Source organism: Alnus glutinosa, chromosome 1 (assembly GCF_958979055.1).
Source record: "Alnus glutinosa chromosome 1, dhAlnGlut1.1, whole genome shotgun sequence".
NCBI lineage: Eukaryota > Viridiplantae > Streptophyta > Magnoliopsida > Fagales > Betulaceae > Alnus > Alnus glutinosa.
This window is the reverse complement of record NC_084886.1, coordinates 38063005-38084625: the sequence shown is the minus strand read 5'-3', so window position 1 is coordinate 38084625 and position 21621 is coordinate 38063005. Positions and strand designations below refer to the sequence as shown.

The window sequence follows — 21621 nt, the reverse complement described above, 5'->3', positions numbered from 1 at the left end:
GCGGTTCTCAAACAAGAAAGATTTTGAGCGAAAATCTCAGAAATTCTGGTCGCACAGTTGTCTGTACGGACGACCCTTGTCCACCGTCCGGACGACACCCGTATATTTCACTGCAGTCGCCCATTTGAACCTAAGCCTATAAATAAGGGGTTCCAGGCATGCTTTCAATAGAGAATTCGGTAGTGAATTCCATACAGCTTAGAGAGGGTGTTTAGGGAGATATTGAAGATCCGCTAGCTCTCTAGCTTTGCCAGTGTGTGATTTGATTAGTTTTGAAGCCTATCTTAGGGGTTGGACCTAAGGTAAAGAATTCCATTGAAGACCCCTTCAGGTAGGAGACCTGGTTGGGAGGCGTTCGTGTTGGGTTACACGTTAGATAGCAAGGTACGACCACTGCATCAGGTGTATGTGAGTGTTACTGCTTTGTATCTAGCTTTGTCTTCTGAATAGTAGATATCCTGGGTTTGGCTGCCTCGAAGTGGTTTTTCTCTTAATTGAGTTTCCACTTCTTCAACAAAATATTTGTCTCCTTTAATTCCGCATTTAATATTTTGTTGCACACTGTTCACACACTTGTATAAATTATAAGTCCAATATTTTTTCAATTGGTATCGGAGCAGGCACACTCTGTTGAAATAATTTAATTCCAGAGTGTGATCCTCATCTCTTGTGACTTCTATTTTTTGATTACACCTTTTATCATGGATTTTTCTCAGTTATCTGAAGAAAATCATGATATTGAGTTCTCTAAAGTTTTTGCTAAAATAGATAAAATTGTTTCTCCAAAAGAGCTCAAAAAGGTGAAGCAAGAAAAAGATTCTTTGATTGTTCAGTTATCTGAATCACATGCTTTGATTGACTCTTTGAAATATGAGAATACCATGTTGTTTAACATTAATGATACACTTGAGAATAAATTAAAGGAATCTGAAAATCTCTTGAAAAAATTCTCAAGTGATAATTTGAAAAGCATGCTGTGTATTCATTTAGATATTTCAAACAAGCCTGGTTTAATTGTTGATGATTTAAGTGCTTTTACTTCACATGCTTCTGATTTTGAATTAGATTCCAATATTGTTAAGCATGTGATAGTAGACACTGCTTGTTTGGATAATTCTTGCTTGATTAATTGTGTGATGCCCAAGCCCAAGGAAATCAGGAACACGAGGTAAGTTTGTTCCTACTTGTTATAATTGTGGGAAAATTGGTTATATTAGGCCAAATTGTTATTTGTTGAAATCTCACAAGCCTTGGATTAAGCAGGATGCTATGAGGAAAAGTGAAGTTGATGATTCTTCCTCATCAAAATATGTTCCTCCGCATAGGAGACATATAAAAGGTAAGGGCAATGTTATTTGTAAGAATGCTGACTATAATTCTACAGAGAATGTCAAGAAGCATTCAAACAAAAGAAGCTTGCCCACCTGTCATCACTGCGGCATCACCGGTCACATCCGACTCAAGTGTCCACAGCTCCAGGCTCAAAAGCCAAAGAAGCTGCCAACAAGAGCTACATCAGGGAGCACTCTACCTCCTACAGCTCTTCAAGCTCCACGGCATCAGCATAAGTTTGTTCTTGCCAATCAGAGTGGCAAACCAAAGAAGAACAAATCTGGGCGCTACAAGAGAAAGCCGCAGAAGCCCAATGGCAGCCATGGCTATGAAGGATTGCTGAGCCTAATACAAGGTATGCTCAAGAGTATGGCCAACATGGACATGACCCGCAAACCATCTCCAGGGGTTAAGCAAGTATGGGTCAAGAGTGATGAGACCATTCACACCATGAGGGGGAATGAACGCACCTAGCAGGAGAAGGTGTTCATGCCTAGGATTCGGTTCCTAATCCTAAGGCATCAGGTTTGACTGCGTATCTTACTTGCTATATTATATAGGCAATCTAGGAACCAGCTTTTTGCTTTGCCCCCTATTTCTCTTGAGAGAATTTTGCAGGTACTTGTTGGGGAAGACAGAAAAAGCAGGTCGAGCGACTGTTTTTCTGTATTGGCATTATCGAGCTTTTACAAGTTTGATCTTGTCTTGCATATGATGTTATTTCCATATTGCATGTGTTTAATAATAAAATAAAAATTGGGGAGAGTTTGCAGGATTTTTATTTGTCTTGGCATTTCAGATATTGCATGTGTTTTCACCTGATATCTCAATTCTTTTTGCATTGATTTACTTTGCTTAGATATAATTGAGAGTTTATGACTATAATCTGCCAAGTGTTTTCCTGTATATGCAAAAATAGGATAGCTTCTTTCCTCATGTGATGAAAATGTGCACTATCCAAGACTCTCCTAAAGGTACATCTTTCCTTCTCTGACATTTTGTTTCTGAAAATTTTGGATAAGAGAAGAGGTCTTTGATGAGATGGCCAAAATGACCACATACTAGTTGAACCTAGAACCTAAAAACTCTGGCATTCTTTCTAGGTTGCAGCACCATAAGAATCAAACAGTTAATCATATGAATTATGTGTTTTAAATTGTATATTCACTGCTTATGTGCTAAATTTGCCATATGCCTTGCCCTCTACGTGCAAGTAAAACTTTTACTTTGTCCTTTGTGGTACAAGTAAAACAATTAGGTGCTGCAGCGCGTTTGGAGTGTATCAGATGAGGGTGGCTAGGCCCTAGTAAGTTATAAGGTTTGACTTTTGATTAATCTTTCACTGATTTTCTCTCTTGTCTAGAAAATCTAGTTGCTATTTGACATGTCATTGAAAGCCATACCTTATGGCTTAAGTCTTCACACACACACGCATTGCATGAGTTGAGTTGTCTATTTAAATTTTCTATGTCCAGGAAAATATTTGTGCTGATTGTACTCTCAACTCTCTTTTATATCTCTGCCTAGTTTTGAGATGCTCTTTAATTGTGTTATCAGTAGATTATACATGCATGTTCTGAAACTGACTTTAGAAATTGATTTCTGTAAATCTTCCTCAGTTTTCTGATGTTTCAGTGTGGAGCGTCCGAATGGTCCTTCTTGGCGTCCAGACGGGGATGGAGTTTAGTCGTCTGGACGGGATCAGTTTACATCCAGATGCGCGCGGCACCAAACGACCGGACGATCAGGATAGACTTCCGGACGCGCGTGACCTGTCCGCTCATTTCCGAGGCAGCGAGCGCCGCCATGGACGTGATTTTTGAGACAGCGGTAGAGCATCTGGGACTGAAACTTGAGAAGCACCCTACTCCTTATCGAATTAGTTGGGTCAATGAAGAAAAATTCAGCCCTAATGAAGCATCGGTGTTTGGTGAAGTTCTCGTTGGGAAAGAAATATATGGACGAGGCCTGGTGTGATGTAATTCCTATGACCGTTTGTCACGTGTTATTGGAATAACTGTGGCTTTATGATCGGAAAGCCTTCTACGATGGGTATGCCAATTCTTATTATTTTATTTATAAGGGTAAGAAATTTGTTTTGCATCCTTTGCAGATTTCAGAATTTGATACACCAAAAGACGTTGTCCCGGTACTGATCATGCGCCAATTTTCTCGAGCTATCATGGAAGAGAAAATGGTGCTACTAGTAGTGAGTTGTGAAGCCAAGCAAGATGATGGTTCCTTCCCTACTGAACTCAATACCTTGCTGGAAGAATTTCAGGATATGATGCCCGATGAGATTCCAAAACATCTTCCTCCTATGCGGGATGTGCAGCATGCTATCGACCTCATCCCCGGGTCATCATTGCCCAACTTACCACATTACCGCATGAGCCCAAACGAGAATGAAGAACTTAACCAAAAAAATCAGCAACTTTTGGACAGGGGTTTCATCCGAGAGAGCCTTAGTCCCTACATTATCCCGGTCCTACTTACTCCAAAAAAAGATGGTAGTTGGAGGATGTGCGGAGATAGCCGAGCGATTAATAAGATAACAATGAAGTATCGTTTCCCTATCCCTCAGTTTGATGACATGATGGATCTCTTAAGTGGCGCCTCCATTTTTTCAAAGATCGACCTTCGAAGCGGATATCACCAAATCCGTATCCATCCCAGTGACGAGTGGAAGACGACCTTCAAAACGAAAGACAGATTATTCGAATGGCTAGTCATACCTTTTGGATTAACCAACGTGCCAAGCACATTCATGCGCGTTATGACCCAAGCTCTCAGACCTTTTTCAGGTAAATTTGTCGTTGTGTATTTTGATGACATTTTAATCTTAAGCCAATGTTTACAGGACCATCTAGCCCATCTAAGACAGATTTTGAATACTTTGAGGGCTGAGCAGCTTTATATCAATCGTGGCAAGTGTTCATTCATGAAGAAGAAAGCCAATTTTCTGGGCTTCATAATTGCTAACGAAGGTGTTGAGGTCGATCCCGCCAAGGTGCAGGCTATCTAGAACTAGCCCACACCTCGTACTTTCTCTGAGGTCTGAAGTTTCCACGGGCTGGCCACATTTTACTGGAGATTTATTCGGGGCTTCAGCACTATAATGACACCAATCACCGAGTGTTTGAAAGCCAAGAGTTTCTCTTAGAGTGTAGCAGCCACCAAGGCCTTCGCTGAGATTAAAGAAAAGATGGGGCAGGAACCAGTTCTAAAATTGTCGGATTTTTCTAAAGTCTTTGAAGTGGCTTGTGACGCCTCACATGTAGGAATTGGGGGCATTTTAAGTCAAGAAGGTCATCCCATTGCTTTTTTCACCGAAAAGCTTAACGAAGTCCGTCGAAGGTATTCGGTATATGATATGGAGTTTTATGCTTTAATTCAAAACTCTCAAACACTGGATAGATTATTTGCAGCAATTCGTGTTTGTCATTAAACACAAAGCGGGGACTGAGAATAAAGTGGTTGACGCCTTAAGCCGAAGACCACATTTGTTGCATATTTCATCAACTTACTTTACAGGTTTAGGCAGTATCCAAATGCAGTACGCCGGAGATGTGGATTTTGGTAGCCCTTGGAGCAATTTATCCAATAAAGCAAATGTATCTGGTGGTGAATATTTGTTGCAAGAGGGTTACTTATTCTATGTGAAAAACTGAAATGACTTCTAAAAATAAAGTGTGTGGATAAGTGTCAACAAAAATTAAAGCACAGCAGAAAGTAAATTGACACAGATTTTTGTTGACGAAGTAGAAACTCAGTTAAGAGAAAAACCACTCCGCGGCAGCCAAACCCAGGAATTCCACTATTCAGAAGACATAGCTAGATACAAGACAGTAACACTCACATGTACCGATGCAGTGGTCGTACCTTGATCTCTGACGTGTAACCCAACACGAATGCTTCCCAACCAGGTTCACCTACCTGAAAGGGTCTTCAATGGACCTCCTTACCTTAGAGCCGACCTCTAAGATAGACTTCGGTTTACAGCACAACACACTTGTAAAACGGCTTCAGAGGGATTGATAACTTCTCTGAGCTCTAATGGAATTCACACCGAATTCTTACAGTTCTCAGTGCCCAGGGGCCTCTATTTATTGGCTGGTGGCTCAAATGAGTGTCAGGCAAAATATACCTAGGCACCGTCCGGGCGGTGGACATGGGCGATCCGAACGGACAATTGTGAGAACAGATTTTCTGAAATTTCCGCGGAGAAATCTTTTATGTTTAAGGACATCGTCCAGACGGTCGCACGTCCGCTGCAAGTAATTTCCTTATAAGGCTCTCGAGCGTCCGGACCATGGGGGATGAGCGTCCGGACGGCTATTCTTCAACACGCAATTTCCATATCGGTAATGCGCGCGTTCGGACCATGATAGGTAGTCGTCCGGACGGTTGAAGTCGAATAAGCAATTTCCTTCTTTGATGCACGCGCGTCCGGACCACAGCTGTCAGACGTCCGGACGATCATATTTGAATTGCGATTCTTGCCTTACGGAGACGCGCGTCCGGACGGGATACCTCATTGTCCGGACGGTTGATTGATCTTCCCTTTCTTGGAACTTGGAAAGAAATCAGAAACTGATCGAGTACTGGGAGGCGTCCGGACATGCTGCTGAACCGTCCGGACGAATGCAAGCTGGCACAGAAACTTCTCGATACAGTATGGGGTCCGGACGGAATGAACACTTCGTCCTGACGGATGATGCTGGTCTGTCTAGCGTCCGGACTGGATGACACGTCGTCCGGACGGATGGAACAGTGGACAGATGGGCGTTCGGACGGGGTGGCTCGATCGTCCGGACGACTGACAGGGAACTTGAATTTCTTCTGACTTGCAGACTCTAAATAATGGAATCCCTGTTTACAGCATCTTTACATTTAAGTGATTTTGTCCAAACACAGAATGAGGCCAAAATACTAACAAACTCCCCCTTTGGCCATTCTGGGACAAAAATCACTTGACCGGTTTGGAAATACATTCCCGGTCGAAAAATAAAAATTACTCCCCCTTTTTGTCTCAAAGGGACAAAGGGTAGAACAGAGTAATAAAAACTAACTGTCATAAAAATTACTCCCCCTAACGGTCTCAGAAGGACCCGGGAAACAGAGTAATATATATCCAAAAAATTTTAACAAAGCAGAAATTGTCTCAACATAACAAAAGACAACAACAATAATAAAAAAAAACTACAAACATAAAAGGGAATCAAACATCCTCAGGCATGGGTAAAATCCCATCTGCAACATCCTCATCATCACTGCTGCTAGGATGATGATACTTCAGGCACTCTTGAAGGTCCAGCTGGTTCTACTCCACGAGCCTATCGATGGAGTGCACAGCTAACTGCATGGAACTCATAGACTGCTGCATGGAGGACATAGACACCTGCAAGCTGCTCATCCCTCCCTGAAGTGCAGCAAGAGCCTCCATAATCTGAGCATAATTGACCTCTAGCTCAGAAGGCAGCACAGTATATGAGGATGAAGCCATATCTGGAAAGCCGACTGGCATAGCAGCAGGTGGAGGCTCCTCATCATCGGAGTCATCTCTCCGTAGCTGCGCATTAGACTTCATCAATGTCTGCTTGCTGATGGGCTGCTGGATTTTCATCTTCGGTTCACCATTGACATTGATGCCCGACTGAAGAATAATCTGAGTGAGGAGGCAACCAAATGGAAGACCCGCAGTGCTCTCATCATGGGCCTCTATCATAACCCCCAAAATGTGCTTGCACAGGCAGAAAGGCAAGCAGAGGTGGATCGCATAGACAAACTGGGCCCGTTTCAGGATCAGATCACTGCGCTGGGCAACAGGCCAGATGTTCTGCTGAATGATCTTGGCCAACATGCGGTGGGTGGATGACAGGGCACCAATCTGGATTGCAGTAGAGCGCTCCTCACCATGGGGAACGGCACGGAAGAATTCCCTGAGATCATCCAGGGATGGAGGAAGCACCACCTCATCATACGGGCTGGCCGAGATCTCGAGCACTGGGACTCGGATGGTGTGGCCGATGACCTAAGGATCAACAGTGATGAGATGGCCTGCGACTGAGGACTGAAGCACCACTCCACGATCATCATTCTGAACCACCTCCAGATTGGCGTAGAACAGCTTGACTAATCTGGTGTATACCTGACAAGCACAGCTGTGGAGATATCCCCAGTTGTACGTCTGGATGATTTCAAGAATGTTGTCCAGCAGTGGCACCATGATATCAGCCAGAAGGACGTTCCGCTCAGCAATGACGGAGCGGTCCATAATTTTGGCTTGAATTGCAGCCCTATCTTCCACAAGCCTCTGACGAACCCTGGGGGGTGGACTGCCAGCAGACATGATTCTGCAAAAGATCCAACAAGAATTTTCCAAAGAGAAGTATTCCAAAAAAAATATTCTTGTTAGGACTTGAAAAAAAATAAATACATAATAATATCACAACTAAGTCCAAGAAATTTTAACATGGCAAATGTATGCATCTCATATTCCAAAAATAAATAACATTCTAACAGTTTTTTTTTAAAAAAAACTGAAGAGATAACGGCTGAAACACAATACCTGGAATATGAGAAAAATGCAAAAAGCCAAAAACTCACAAAAAGAGGGAGCTCACAACCAGCCAAAAGTGAGATTTTGTGGGGTAGAGTGAGAATGCGACGAGCGGGGGTTTTTATAGCCTCTGTGGGGTCCCCGTTCGGATGGTGGATTGATGACGTCCGGACGCTCGCTGCCTCGGAAAGGAGCAGATTGGTCATGCGCGTCCGGACGATATAAAGAGACAGTTCGAACGATGATGACAACGAGCGTCCGGACTCTGTCAGGTCCTGTCCGGACATGTGGGCTCCATCTCCGTCTAGACTCCAAGGAGAGCCGTTCGGACTACCAGTCTGTCCGGACGTTAATGTAGACCGTCCGGACGCTCCACACTGAAACACCAGAAAAGCTGAGGAAAATTTACAAAGATCAAATTTCCTCAAGTCAGTGCTAGAACACGCATGTATAATCAACTGATAACACAATCAGAGAGCATCTCAGAAACTAAACAGAGATATAAATGAGAATTGAGATTTCATTTAGCACAAATAGTTTTCCTGAAAATAGAAAAATCAAATAGGCAACTCAACTCATGCAATGCGTGTGTGTGTGTGAAGACTTAACCCACAAGGTTGTTTAAAAAATATGACAAGAGCAACCAGATTTCCTAAAGAAGAGAGAGAATTCGCGATAGATTAGCCAAAAGTCAAACCTCACTCTTACTAGGGCCTAGCCATCCTCATCTGATACACTCCCCCTGAGATACAGCACTGAATTGTTTTATTTGTACCATGAAGGACAAGATAAATTTTTACTTGCTCATAGAGGGCAAGGCATATTGCAGATTCAGTACAGAAGCAGGGATTAAACAGTTTTAAAGCACAAAAATCATACGAATAACTGCTCAATTCTTATGGTGCTTCAAGCTAGAGGAAATGCCGAAATTTATAGATGCTAGGTTCAACTAGCCTATGGTCAATTTGACCACCTTATCACAAACCTCTTCTCTTATTCAGAATTTCTAGAAGCAAATAGTCAGAGAAGGAATGATGTGCCTTTAGGGAGTCTCGGATAATGCACTTTTTCATTGCATGAGGAAAGGAGCTATCCTACTTTTGCACAACCAGAAAAACTAACTTGGCCAAAATAATCATATACTCTCAAATGTATCTAAGCAAAGTAAATTAATGCTCACAGAATTGAGATATCAGGTAAAGATACATACAATATCTAATAAGCCAAGAAGAAAAAGTCCTACAAATTCTCCCCAAAATACCTTTTTTTTTTTTATTATTATAAAAAAATAAACAAAACATGCAATATGGAAATGACATCATATGCAAAGGTAAGATCAAACTTGTAACTGTTCAAAGATGCCAGTACAGAAAAATAGTCACTCGACCTGCTTTTTCTGTCTTCCCCAATAGATAACTGCAAAGTTCTCTCAAGAGAAACATGGGGCACAACAAGCTAGTTCCTAGATTGCATAACAAGCACATAAATATAACATAGAAAGTGCAAGCAATCAAACCTGATGCCTTAGGATTAGGAACCAAATCCTAGGCATGAACACCGAACCTGCTAGGTGTGTCGGTTCCCCTTCCTGGGGTAATTGCCCTTCTCAGCCCAAGTTTGCCTTCCAGTGGGTGGTTGCTGACAAGACTGCATCATCAACTCCATCATGTTTTGCATCTAGACGGGAGGCTCACTGGAGTATTGCTCTTGAGGCCTTCTCAAATGCTTGGGTTTGCTCTTGTAAATGCCTCTATAATTGACTGGTACAAACCGCTGCTGAGGCCGCTTATGCTGAAGAGCATGAGACCAAGGGGCTTGATACTGATGCCTTGATACTTGTCCCCATGGAACTTGATAGGATGCCTGATGCCAAGGAGTCTGATGCTAAGCCACAGGTCTAGCACCATAATGAGCTTGTCTGGGCGCTTCTATCTTGGCTTTGGCCTTTTGAGCGTTCAAGAGGGAGCACTGAGGCCGAACATGCCCACTGAGACCGCAGTGATGGCAAATAGGAGGTCTTCTGATGGAATAAGGCTGCTGAGTGCTTGAAACATAATCATTGACCTTTTCCTTCTGTTTATCTTCAACAGCGGGAGGAAGCTCTGGGACTGTAGGTTTCACAAATACAGTCTTTGATGAAGAAGGAATATCAGAAGAGGAGGCTACATACCCGAGACCAGTCTTGTCATTAGGGCTCTTCTGGATGGACAACATACGAGTCAACTTCTCATCAGTGACTCTCTCTAGCTGGAGCTGTGTCTCTAGTAGCTTCTCCTCGAGCTCTTGTACTTTGAGCAGCAATGAACTCTTCTCGGTCTGCAAACTGTTCAGATTATTCAGGTGCTGCTTTCGGCCTTCCCTCAGCTTCTCAAACTCTTTGTAGAGTGTTTTGTAAGCCTCCTTGAGCTCTACCTCATTGTCATTATGCTCCGAGTAATATGAGTCTTCTTCTTCAATATATGGGGCTACAAAGGCCAGGAATTTGTCAAACTCTGGAGCATCTTCTTCTGACTCATCACTGAGAGTCACATTGTATGCCTTCCCCTTGCCCTTTTTGAGATTTCCACACTCCGCCCAGATATGCCAATGCCTGAGCATTCAAAACATCAGGGTCCTCTAGGATCTCTCTTCTCGTCTTCCTCTGGTTCAGCTTCTCTGAGAGATTTCTTCATTTTATCAAAAAACTTCTTCTTGAACCGATCATCTTTCATCAGTCTTCTGAAATTTTTGGCTAACATAGCCACAGCTTTGTCTTCATCCTCAGAGTCATCTTCAGAGGAGGCTTCTACCTTCTTCTTGGAAGCCTTTAGGGCAATGGTCTTCAATTTCTTAACTGGGGGCAGAGACAGCTCATATGTTTGAAGAGATCCCACCAACTCTTCAATCTTCATCTCTTCAAGATCCTTGCTTTCCTCGATAGTCGTTACCTTGATCCTGAAACGCTCGGGCAAAGATCTGAGAATTTTTCGGATGAGTTTTACATCCGAGATAAGTTTCCCAAGACTCACCATGGAGTTCCTCAGGTCACTTATTTTGGAGTAAAACTCTCCAAATGTCTCTTCCTCTAACATCTTAATTTCTTCAAATTTTGAAATCAACATTTGAAGTTTGGCAGATTTTACAAGTTTTGTGCCTTCATATGTTGTTTCCAAAATTTGCCATGCTGCTTTGGCTGATTCGCAATTTGAAATTTTAGCGAATTCAGATGGAGAAAGTGCTTGGCATAGAGCATGGAGGACTTTATCATTTGAAAGACGAGCGTTCTTTTGAGGGACTAGTTCAGGTGTTGCATCCTCTGGTTTAGTCCAACCAGTTTCAACAATACCCCAACAGTCAATAGATTTCAAAAAGAAACACATACGTGCATTCCAATAGCCATAGTTCGTACCATCAAAGGCAGGAACATAATTAAGAGTTTGAGACATATCAAAATATAGAAGTCAAATATAATAACACTCAAGAAATTAATCTTCTCAGAGTGTACCAAGCTCTGATACCAATTGAAAAACTGAAATGACTTCTAAAAATAAAGTGTGTGCATAAGTTTCAACAAAAATTAAAGCTCAACGGAAATTAAATTGACACATATTTTTGTTGATGAAGTGGAAACTCAGTTAAGAGAAAAACCACTCCGGGGCAGCCAAACCCAGGAATTCCACTATTCAGAAGACATAGCTAGATACAAGACAGTAACACTCACATGTACCGATGCAGTGGTCGTACCTTTATCTCTGACGTGTAACCCAACACGAATGCTTCCCAACCAAGTTCACCTACCTGAAGGGGTCTTCAATGGAACTCCTTACCTTAGAGCCGACCTCTAAAATAAACTTCGATTTACAGCACAGCACACTTGTAAAACAGCTTCAGAGGGATTGATAACTTCTCTGAGCTCTAATGGAATTCACACCAAATTCCTACAGTTCTCAGTGCCCAGGGGCCTCTATTTATAGGCTGGTGGCTCAAATGAGCGTCAGGAAAAATATACCTAGGCACCGTCCGGACAAACAACTGTGCGAACAGATTTTCCGAAATTTCCGCGGAGAAATCTTTCATGTTTAAGGACATCGTCCGGACCGTCGCACGTCCGCTGCAAGTAATTTCCTTATAAGGCTCTCGAGCGTCCGGACCATTGGGGATGAGCATCCGGACGGCTATTCTTCAACACGCAATTTCCATATCAGTAATGCGCGCGTCCGGACCATGATAGGCAGTCGTCCGGATGGTTGAAGTCGAATCGACAATTTCCTTCTTTGATGCACGCGTGTCCGGACCACAGCTGTCAGACGTCCGGACGGTCATATTTGAATTGCGATTCTTGCCTTACGGAGACTCGCGTCCGGACGGGATACCTCATCGTCCGGACGGTTGATTGATCTTCCCATTCTTGGAACTTGGAAAGAATCAGAAACTGATCGAGTACTGGGAGGCGTCCAGACATGCTGCTGAAACGTCCGGACGGATGCAAGCTGGCACAGAAACTTCTCGATACAGTATGGGGTCTGGACGGAATGAACACTTCGTCCGGACAGATGATGCTGGTCTGTCTAGCATCTGGACGGGATGACACGTTGTCCGGACGGATGGAACAGTGGACAGATGGGCGTCCGGACGGGATGGCTTGATCGTCCGGACGGCTGACAGGGAACTTGAATTTCTTCTGACTTGCAGACTCTGAATAATGGAATCCATGTTTACAGCATCTTTACACTTAAGTGATTTTGTCCAAACACATAATGAGGCCAAAATACTAACACTATGGCACCTGATTGTGCATACCCTGTGGATCGTTTCGTGAGTTCGTGATCACCGAGCTCCATGGGGGAGGCTTATCAGGCATTTCAGGTATGATAAACTTATGCTGTTGTTGATGACTGGTTCTTTTGGCCTCGAATGCGTAAAGATGTACATTCGGTGGTGGACCGTTGTCGGATTTGCCAGATAAACAAAGGCACCAAGCACCACGCAGGGCTCTATACCCCTCTCCAGTTCCAGACAAGCCGTGGCAACACCTTAGCATGGATTTTGTTCTTGGATTACCCAAGACTAGTCGGCAGCACGATTCCATCATGGTGGTCGTGGATCGTTTCTCCAAGATGTCCCATTGCACCCCATGCCACAAGACCTATGATGCTTCCCAAGTTGCTGCATTATTTCTGTAGGAAGTAATTAGATTACATGGTGTTCCAGTCACCATTGTTTTTGGCCGCGACGTCAAATTCGTAAGTTATTTTTGGAAAACTTTGTGGACTAAAATGGGGATGAAACTGATGTTCTCTAGTACCTTCCATCCCCAAACCGACGATCAAACCAAAGCGACCAATCAGAGCTTGGGCAATTTATTACATTGCTTTGTTGCCGATCATGTCACCAGCTGGGACCTCGCTCTTCCCCAAGCGGAATTCGCCATCAACAATTCCTTTAACAGGTCCATAGGGTGCACACCTTTTGAAGTGGTCTATGGGTTTTAGCCTTACACTCCCCTCGATCTCAATCCGCTCGCTTTACCTCTTAGACCAAGTGAAGCTGCGTTAGATTTCTCTAGTTATATGAAGGACGTTCATGAAGAAGTCAAGGGGCGCCTTGCCCTTAGCATAGAATCCTACGCGGATTCCGCTAATGCAAAGCGCAAGGACAGATAAGTTGAGGTTGGTGATATGGTTCTTATCCACTTAAGACTGGAACGATTTCCCCCTGGAAGTTTTACCAAGCTGCATGCTCGCCGCGCCGGACCCTTTCGAGTCATAAAAAAGTTGGGCACCAACGCGTATGTCATTGACTTACCTCACGATTTTGGTATTAGCCTAGTTTTTAACATCAAAGATATCATCGAGTTTAAGGGTGATTCAACTGCCTTGCCTATAGCCACAACTCCAAAAGCACCAAACACACCTACTCTTCGTGTTCCCCCTCACACCGCTCCTCGAGATGAAATTGCCTCTATCCTTGATCATCAGTTTGTTACAACACGTCAAGGAGGCTGTTACAAATTTCTAATGTAGTGGAAAAATTGGCCCAACTCAAACTCAATTTGGTTCCAAGCCTCAGAACTCCAACGCCTACACCTCGACTTATTTGCTGAATACATTCGGCACAACTTGTCGGAGTCAAGTTTTTTAGGGGACCCGGAAATTGATGCAAATCAGGATGCTTGACAGAGGATTGTTAGGAGATTGCTAATCCGTGAATCATGGGTGATAGAGGATATTCCTTGAATCATGGTAATAGAGGATTTTCAGGATGCTTGATAGAGGATTGTTAGGAGATTGCTAATTTCCATTAGTCATTGTTATTTCTTTCCTAGTTTGCTTCTTATACTGTAATTGTTGGTGGCTATTTATAATGGGAAGAAAAGAGTACGAGGTAGTAGCCATTTTTTGGTTGAGAAAATTATCACTTTTGGAAAGAGACCAAATTGCAGAGAGATTCTGCTGTGTCCTTTTTATTTTTTATTTTTTTATTGTTCTTCACTTTCTGGACATCAATGTGAGGTTGAACCAGAGAATTTGCACCAATAAGGGTAAGAAAATTGATGTTGACTACCTTTCTGTGACTAGATCTAAATCTAGGTATGTTCTCCCACATAGGAGACAAACTTTTCAGAAATTTGTTCCTACTTTGTCACCATTGTGACAAATTTTATCATATCTAACCAAATTGTTTCAAGTTGAAGCCCTATGTGCTTGTAGACAATTACAGTCCTAAGGAGGGTAATAAAGGGAAGGGTATTAGTAATGTTTCTTTGAGGTCGAAAGTGGAGAGTTCCAACCCTCTTAGGAGACAACATTCACAAATATTTGTCCCTACTTGCTACCACAGTGGTAGATTGAGTCACATTTGACCTAGTTGTTACATGCTACTGCTAATAGAGATTCTTCTATCGAACCAAATATAGGCATAGGGCTTCTACATTCTATTGCTATTTGTTGAGTGCAATAGCAGAAACAACAATGGAGATTCATAGGAGGAGCGATAACGAAGAAATGATTTTTAGAAAAGAAATAGAGATCCAGAAGAGTTTGGATAAAGGAAACAGAGAAAAAGTGTGGGAGAAAAGGTCTTCGGTGAGAGAGGGAGACAAGATAGAGAAATAGTGAGGGAGAGAAAAAAGCATAATTTTTTTTTTTGCATTCATTATGCTTCTCCGAATTTGGGTAAGAAACATATGTGAAATGCATAACGCGTTTCTTTTAAAGCACTAGCAACAACTTCCCTAAATCTCATTACATTCCCTAAATGTAAGAAAAACTCCTAAAAAAAATCCCTGCAACAAACTCCTTTGGTGTTCTCTAAACCAATGGAATATCAAGGGAACCAAGTAGCATTTTGCTTCCCTTAACATTATTTTAATATAAAAAAGGCTTTCTCTTTCATCTCTTTCCTCTATTTCCTGTAGCATTTATTTGAAATAAAGTTTAAATGGTATTAAAAAAATGATAAAGGAAGCTATTGTGAAGCTTATTTGAATATAGAAGCAAAAAGTAATTTAGTTCCCTAAATTTCAAGAAAATCCAAGGGAATTTGTTGCTAATGCTTTTAGCCTTTTAGAGAATTCAATGTAGATATATATATATATTTTTTTTTTTTTCAGACTTTTGTTAGCCACTTTACATAGAATTTCAAAAAGCCCTTATTCTACATAGGAACTCTTTATTCAAAGATTTTTTTTTTATCATTATAGAAATTCCCAATGAAAATATCAATTGTATATTTTATAATATAACAAAAAAAAAATTGACAAATAAGAAAGCAAGGCCAATGAGAAGGAAGATAATTTCAACAAAGATAAAGGTCTAGACGTGTTTTTTTCTTTCTTTTTTTTATTGGTAGTAAAACGTGGAAATCGTAAGGAAAAATTGGAAAAAATAAATAAATTAAAATATTTTGAGAATAATAGATAATTGGGAAAAATATATTTTTAAAAAAAACCTCCTAAATTAACGACTAATTTTAGAATAACTCCCTAAATTTTCAAGTACACTAATGTGACCCATTAAACTACCAAAGTGTACACAAAATGTTACTTTTATTGAAATATTCCTATATAAGGCTAAAGAGTTAAAGAAATTAAAAACTTAAAAAAAAAAAAAAAAAAAAAAAAAAAAACACGAGAAGAAAAGGGGTGGCCCGGCAGCCACCCTAATTAAAAATTTTACTTTTTCATATTTTTCATTTTTTTAAATTTTAGTTTTATATATATATATATATATATATATATATATATGTAAGAGTGGCATATGTCATCATTTTATTGGTGTTGACATTGACACTAACAGAATTCGTCAAGTATTTTGACTATAATGACTAAAATGTTATTTTTTGCATACCTTGAAGACTTTTGAATTTTTTTATTCCGTAGTGAGCAATTTGTAATTTAGGATTAATTGCATGGGTTGATTTTGTATTTTTTTTTTTTAGTTCTTAAGAGAATAAATGTATAGGAATATTTCGATAAAAGTGGATTTTTTTGACATACTTTGTTAGTTTAATGGGTCACATTAGAACACTTAAAATTCAGGCGGCTATTTTAAAATCGACTGTTAGTTCATGATTTTTTTATACATTTTTTCCTAGATAATTTCCGTAGGATGCCTAGCAAGAAACCAAACGTGAGAATCTCAAATTCTCATAAATTCTATCATATTCTTAATCATTCCCAAATATGAAAATAATTACATTCATATGATGTGAACCAATTTGTAACAAATACAAGAGAAAGTTATATGTCTGCTTTGAGGGAGCTGAGACCTTCAAAATACAGAGAACCAAGGACAGATTTAGGGGGTCGGTATAGGTCATGGGCCCTCCTCAATTCCAAAAAAAAAAAAAAAAGGTAAAAAAAAATTATAAGGTAAAAACTAAAAATTTAGTCTGTTGGCCCCTACCAACTATTTTTTTTTTTTTTTTAACCCTTGGCCCTTGCCCATAAGAGCTTCTGGCTCTATCCCTAAGAGAACTATGTGATTATAATAAGATTCAACGTACTTTCATTCGTCTACTAACTTCTTTAAATAATAAAAATAATCTTAAAGAACTGGAAATAAAATGAAACTCTATCACAAATAGAGTTATCCCAACTCATACGGCGGCTATGGATAGAATACTATCCTAACTCCTACGGGCTCTCAATTGAGAATGCTTTATTGCAGGTCTATTACTCGTCTTCTTTGTATGGTGCATTCATATTAGGTTTATATCATCCCTTCCCCCCGTTAACCTTTCCCTTATCCTCAAGGCAAAAAGAAGGAAATCCATCTTTAATGGACTCTTCATCCTCCCATGTGGTTTTAACCGATGGTTGACCATGCCAATGGATCAGTAGCTCCGTTCATCTATTACGCCTTCACGTCCCTAGCACACTTGCAGACTTGGCGACATGCCTACTGTCATACATCTTCTTTAGTTGCCCCTGAGCCACCTTACAGTCACGCAAGGAAGACAACAAGGTGAGATGGAAGAATGTATGGGTCATGTGGAACAATAGATGAAGTCTTTATCCGAAAAGCAACAAGAGATTAGGGACCAGATGATAGAGATTTTTTATTTTCTATCTAACCAAAGGGAAAACACAACAGAAAGATGGAGAGAGTTCACGTGGAAAAAATTGTGATACAGAAAGGGAAAACTCCAATAGTAGAGAACAACAGCCACTAGTCACACACAGGCATGTAAATTATGATTTTCCACAGTTCAACGGAGAAGAAGATCCGACCACTTGGCCGGGTTTGTCGAGTGGATTAGTTCTTGAGGTTTCAAGGAACCCTTGAAAATGAGAAGACAACTCTCACTTCTCCATCTGGAAGGAGGAGCACAGTTATGGTTTCAAATCCTGTTACGCAAAGGACGGGATGTAGGGTGGGCAAAATTCAGTGAAGGGTTGTTTACTCACTTTGGCCCTAACTAATTCTACGATCCCTTTGGGGAATTGAACAAGTTGTAGCAAGATGGAAGTGTGAGAGAATGTCAAGCACGGTTTGAGTCCTTGCTCTACAAGATAGGGACTTTACACTAAAATCAACAGGTTAGTTGCTTCATCAGTGGCTTGAAAGAGGTGATCAAATTTGGTGTTATGGCAGGAAAACCTCTCACTTTGACATCTGCCATTTGTCTAGCTCGGCTATAAGAAGCCTAGAACATAGCCATCCGAAGAAGTAACATCTAGGAGGTTAGACGACCACCACTGGGCAATCGACAACCAACATCCTAACAAACCTTCCCATCGAGAGATTGACTCCAGCAAAATTAAAAGAGAGGCAAGAGAAATGGTTGTGTTTTAAATGCAACGAAAAATATGGCTAGGACATTAGTGTAAGAGGTTTTTTAAGATAGAAGTCTGTTGAGGAGAAGATGGGTATGAAGATATGGTAATGAGTGAAGAAGAAGATGACGAATGGGATCTACCTAAAATCTCACTACACGCCATTAGAGGCAAGGTGGCATCTAAGACTATGAAGGTTTATGGCCAGGTTGGTAGAAGAATATCCTTGGTTTTGAACGACTCCAAGGGCACTAACAACTTTCTGATTCTCGCCCTAGCCCAGCTATTGGGGCTGCAACCAGAGGGAGGAGGAATGGATGTGATCATAACTTCAGGAGACAAGATTCGCAGTCCAGGTAAATGTATACAAGTTCTAGTAGAATTGCAAGGATGTTGCTTTAATATGGACTTCTACATCTTGGCAATAGAAAGGTATGAAGTGGTTCTTGGTACCCAATGGCTTCGTGTATTGAGTCCCATGCATATTATGTTAAGCAATCAACCATTGATCACGCTGATGACAGCACTGAAGATCACGATCAGTCAACAAGCTTTCCTAATGAAGTTACTACCAACCAGACGGGGCCTAGCTTCCCAAACCTGACCACTGCCAATCACGAAGATCATGCTAGGACAGCTGAAGCCTCAGGTTATTATGGGAAAGGACCAAGACAGCTAGCAAGAGAAGATCTTGCCACCTTGCAAGAAAGAAAGGTCCAGCACTCCACCATGCAAGAAAGGAAATCAATGCTGAACATCTGCTATTATCACACGCATCAAAGGAGCTGAATTATAAAAGGCAAAATGCCTATTCTACAAGGAAATAAATTATTCTCAATAATTAATCATACCACAAAACATGTTATTCTCTGTAAGTACACACTCATGAATTGTGTATCTATAGCACTGTAATTCATCATTTTTAATTCAAGGAAAACATTTCACTTTCAAGTCCCTTTTCTTTCATGGTATCAAAGCCAATATAGGCCAACGCCCCTACTCGTTCCTTTTTTGCTATCTTATCTCAATGTCGACCTCATCCTCAAACACTGCTTCACCTGCTTTCTCACTTCCAAATTTTCCCACGTCCTTCTCTCCCAAGCTAGATGAAAGCAATTATATGGTCTGGCTCAACTTGGTAGTTCCAATACTCAAGAGTCATGACATGATGGGCATAGTGGATGGTTCGAACCCATGCCCACCTCCATTTATCACTGATGAATCAAACAAAGACTCTCCTAACCCTGACTACTCTCTATGGGTTAAGAAGGATCAATTTCTTCTTGGTTGGTTAAACCTTACTCTCTGAGTCAGTCTTGTACACTATGTTTGGCTTAACTACTTCAAACCAAGTGTGGAATGCTTTGAAAATCAGGTTTGCTTCTGAATCTCCCTCACGTGTTTCTCATTTGAAATGCCAACTCCAAAGTCTCAATCAAGGCTCCAAGTCCTGTTCTGAATTTCTGAAAACTGCCAAAAATGGGGCAGACCAGTTAACTGCCATTGGCAAACCAATAGATGAGGAAGATCTAATTTCCTTTATTCTCAGTGGGTTGAATCCCACTTTTACCTTATTTGTCACGTTTTACTCTCTGGCTACCATAGACAAATCCCTTTCTTTTACGGATTTCCAAGATCAGTTGCTGAGTCATGAAATGCTCCTAAATCAATAGCAACATGTCACCTCTGATGACAGACCGTTTGCATTATACATGAACAAAGGAAAGCAAGGTTCTCCAAATTATCACAAGAAGATGAAGGGCCCCCAATCCAATAGGTTTTCTCTTAGACATGGCCCTCCAAAAGAGGGACCCAATGGCTTTAGTCATGCTACCTTTGGTGACTCTAGTCCATCTCTGCAGCATCCAAAGGCACCCACTAATGGGCCTTCTGTCAACTCTTCCAACCGTGTTCCTTGCCAAATTTGTGGCAAAACTAGCCACCAAGCACTTGATTGCTTCCACAGGATGGACTATTCTTATCAAGGTCATCATCCTCCATCCCAATTGGCTGCCATGGTTGCTCAGACCAACACCCAAGTCGAGGAGCAACAACGGTTTGCTGATAGCGGTGCCAATGCACATATCACACGAGACTTGGAGAATCTGACCGTTCAACCACAACCCTTTCAAGGTCAGGAGTCCGTAGCAGTCGGCAATGGATCAGGTCTTGGAATTCAGCATACAAGTTCAACTATCCTTCATTCATCTAAATCTCCTTTTCAAATTTGCAATATTTTACATTGCCCCACTGCTGCAACAAACTTAATCTCTATCCAAAAATTCTGCTTAGATAATATTGCTACTTTATACTCACCTCATCTCATTTTTTTGTGAAGGATCTTCAGACACATGCAATCCTCTTGGAAGGCAAGAGTGAAAACGGGCTATATCCTTTGCGGTTTCGAAGATGTTCATCGAAAATCACTCATGTTTTTGTTGCTTTCTTAGGGTTAAAGACTTCTCTTTTAATATGGCACTCTAGACTTGGCCACCCATCTGTTGTCACTGCTAGTCATGTAATAAAGGCACATAGTTTGCCATTTTTCAATGATTCTACTAATAAAAGTCAAGTTTGTGATTCATGTTTGCTGGGCAAAAGTAAAAAGTTACCATTTGCTGCCTCCACTAGACTAACTACTTCAACTCTTGAACTAATTCACACATATTTATGGACTTCCCCAATTCCTTCCATAAGTGGCTGTAAGTACTATGTTATTTTCATGGATGATTTTTCCAGGTATACTTGGTTTTATCCACCCCACCACAAGTCAGACACTTATAGTTCTTTTGTCAAATTTAAATTGTTAGTTGAAACCCAATTCAACTACAAAATTCGACAAATCCAATCTGATGGTGGATGAGAATATACCTCCCATCAATTTCAAAATTTTCTTACTAAACATGGTATTATCCACAGAAAATCTTGTTGATGAGTGCCAAATATTGTGTATTTGGACCCCTTGATTTACATAAGTTAGACCTTTAGCCTTGTTATTTTCTGATGCTTTGGTTAGTTTTTGTGTTTTTATGTTTTGTAGGTTAATAAGTGAGGAATGGCAAAATTCATGTGGAATTGCTTGGAAAATTCGGAAATTCGGAAGAACTCGATCGATCGAACTTAAAAGTCGATCGATCGAATTTTGCCAGAAGTCGATCGATCGAAATTTTCCAGAACTTACTTTTGCAGAAGCGCGCCAGAACACCCAATCAGGAGTTTCTCCATGACAAAAAAGCAGTTCTCCCTCTGATTTTCGCAGCAGAACACGCTGGTTGCATGACCTTGGTTGTCTCTAGCAAGGGAGGAACCCTAGAGGGGGTTAGAGGAGTCATTTTACATGGTTTTCTAGCCCTAATATCCTTCTATAAAAGCCATAGCCATACCTCCTTGTTGAGAGAGTTTAGAGAACAGTAGCTAGGTTTAATTTCGTTCATTTCATAGTGTATTTCAGTAGGTTTTGTTCTGAGAC

At 41.1% G+C, this 21621-nt stretch overlaps 1 protein-coding gene across 1 annotated transcript; it reads left to right on the top strand.

The window, feature by feature from the left end:
• Window positions 1–4537: 4537 nt before the first annotated feature.
• LOC133859779 (uncharacterized) lies at window positions 4538–5003 on the top strand. Its single transcript, XM_062295312.1, has 2 exons — window positions 4538–4696; window positions 4761–5003. Exons 1-2 carry the CDS (start codon window positions 4538–4540, stop codon window positions 5001–5003), a joined length of 402 nt encoding a protein of 133 aa, XP_062151296.1.
• Window positions 5004–21621: the final 16618 nt, after the last annotated feature.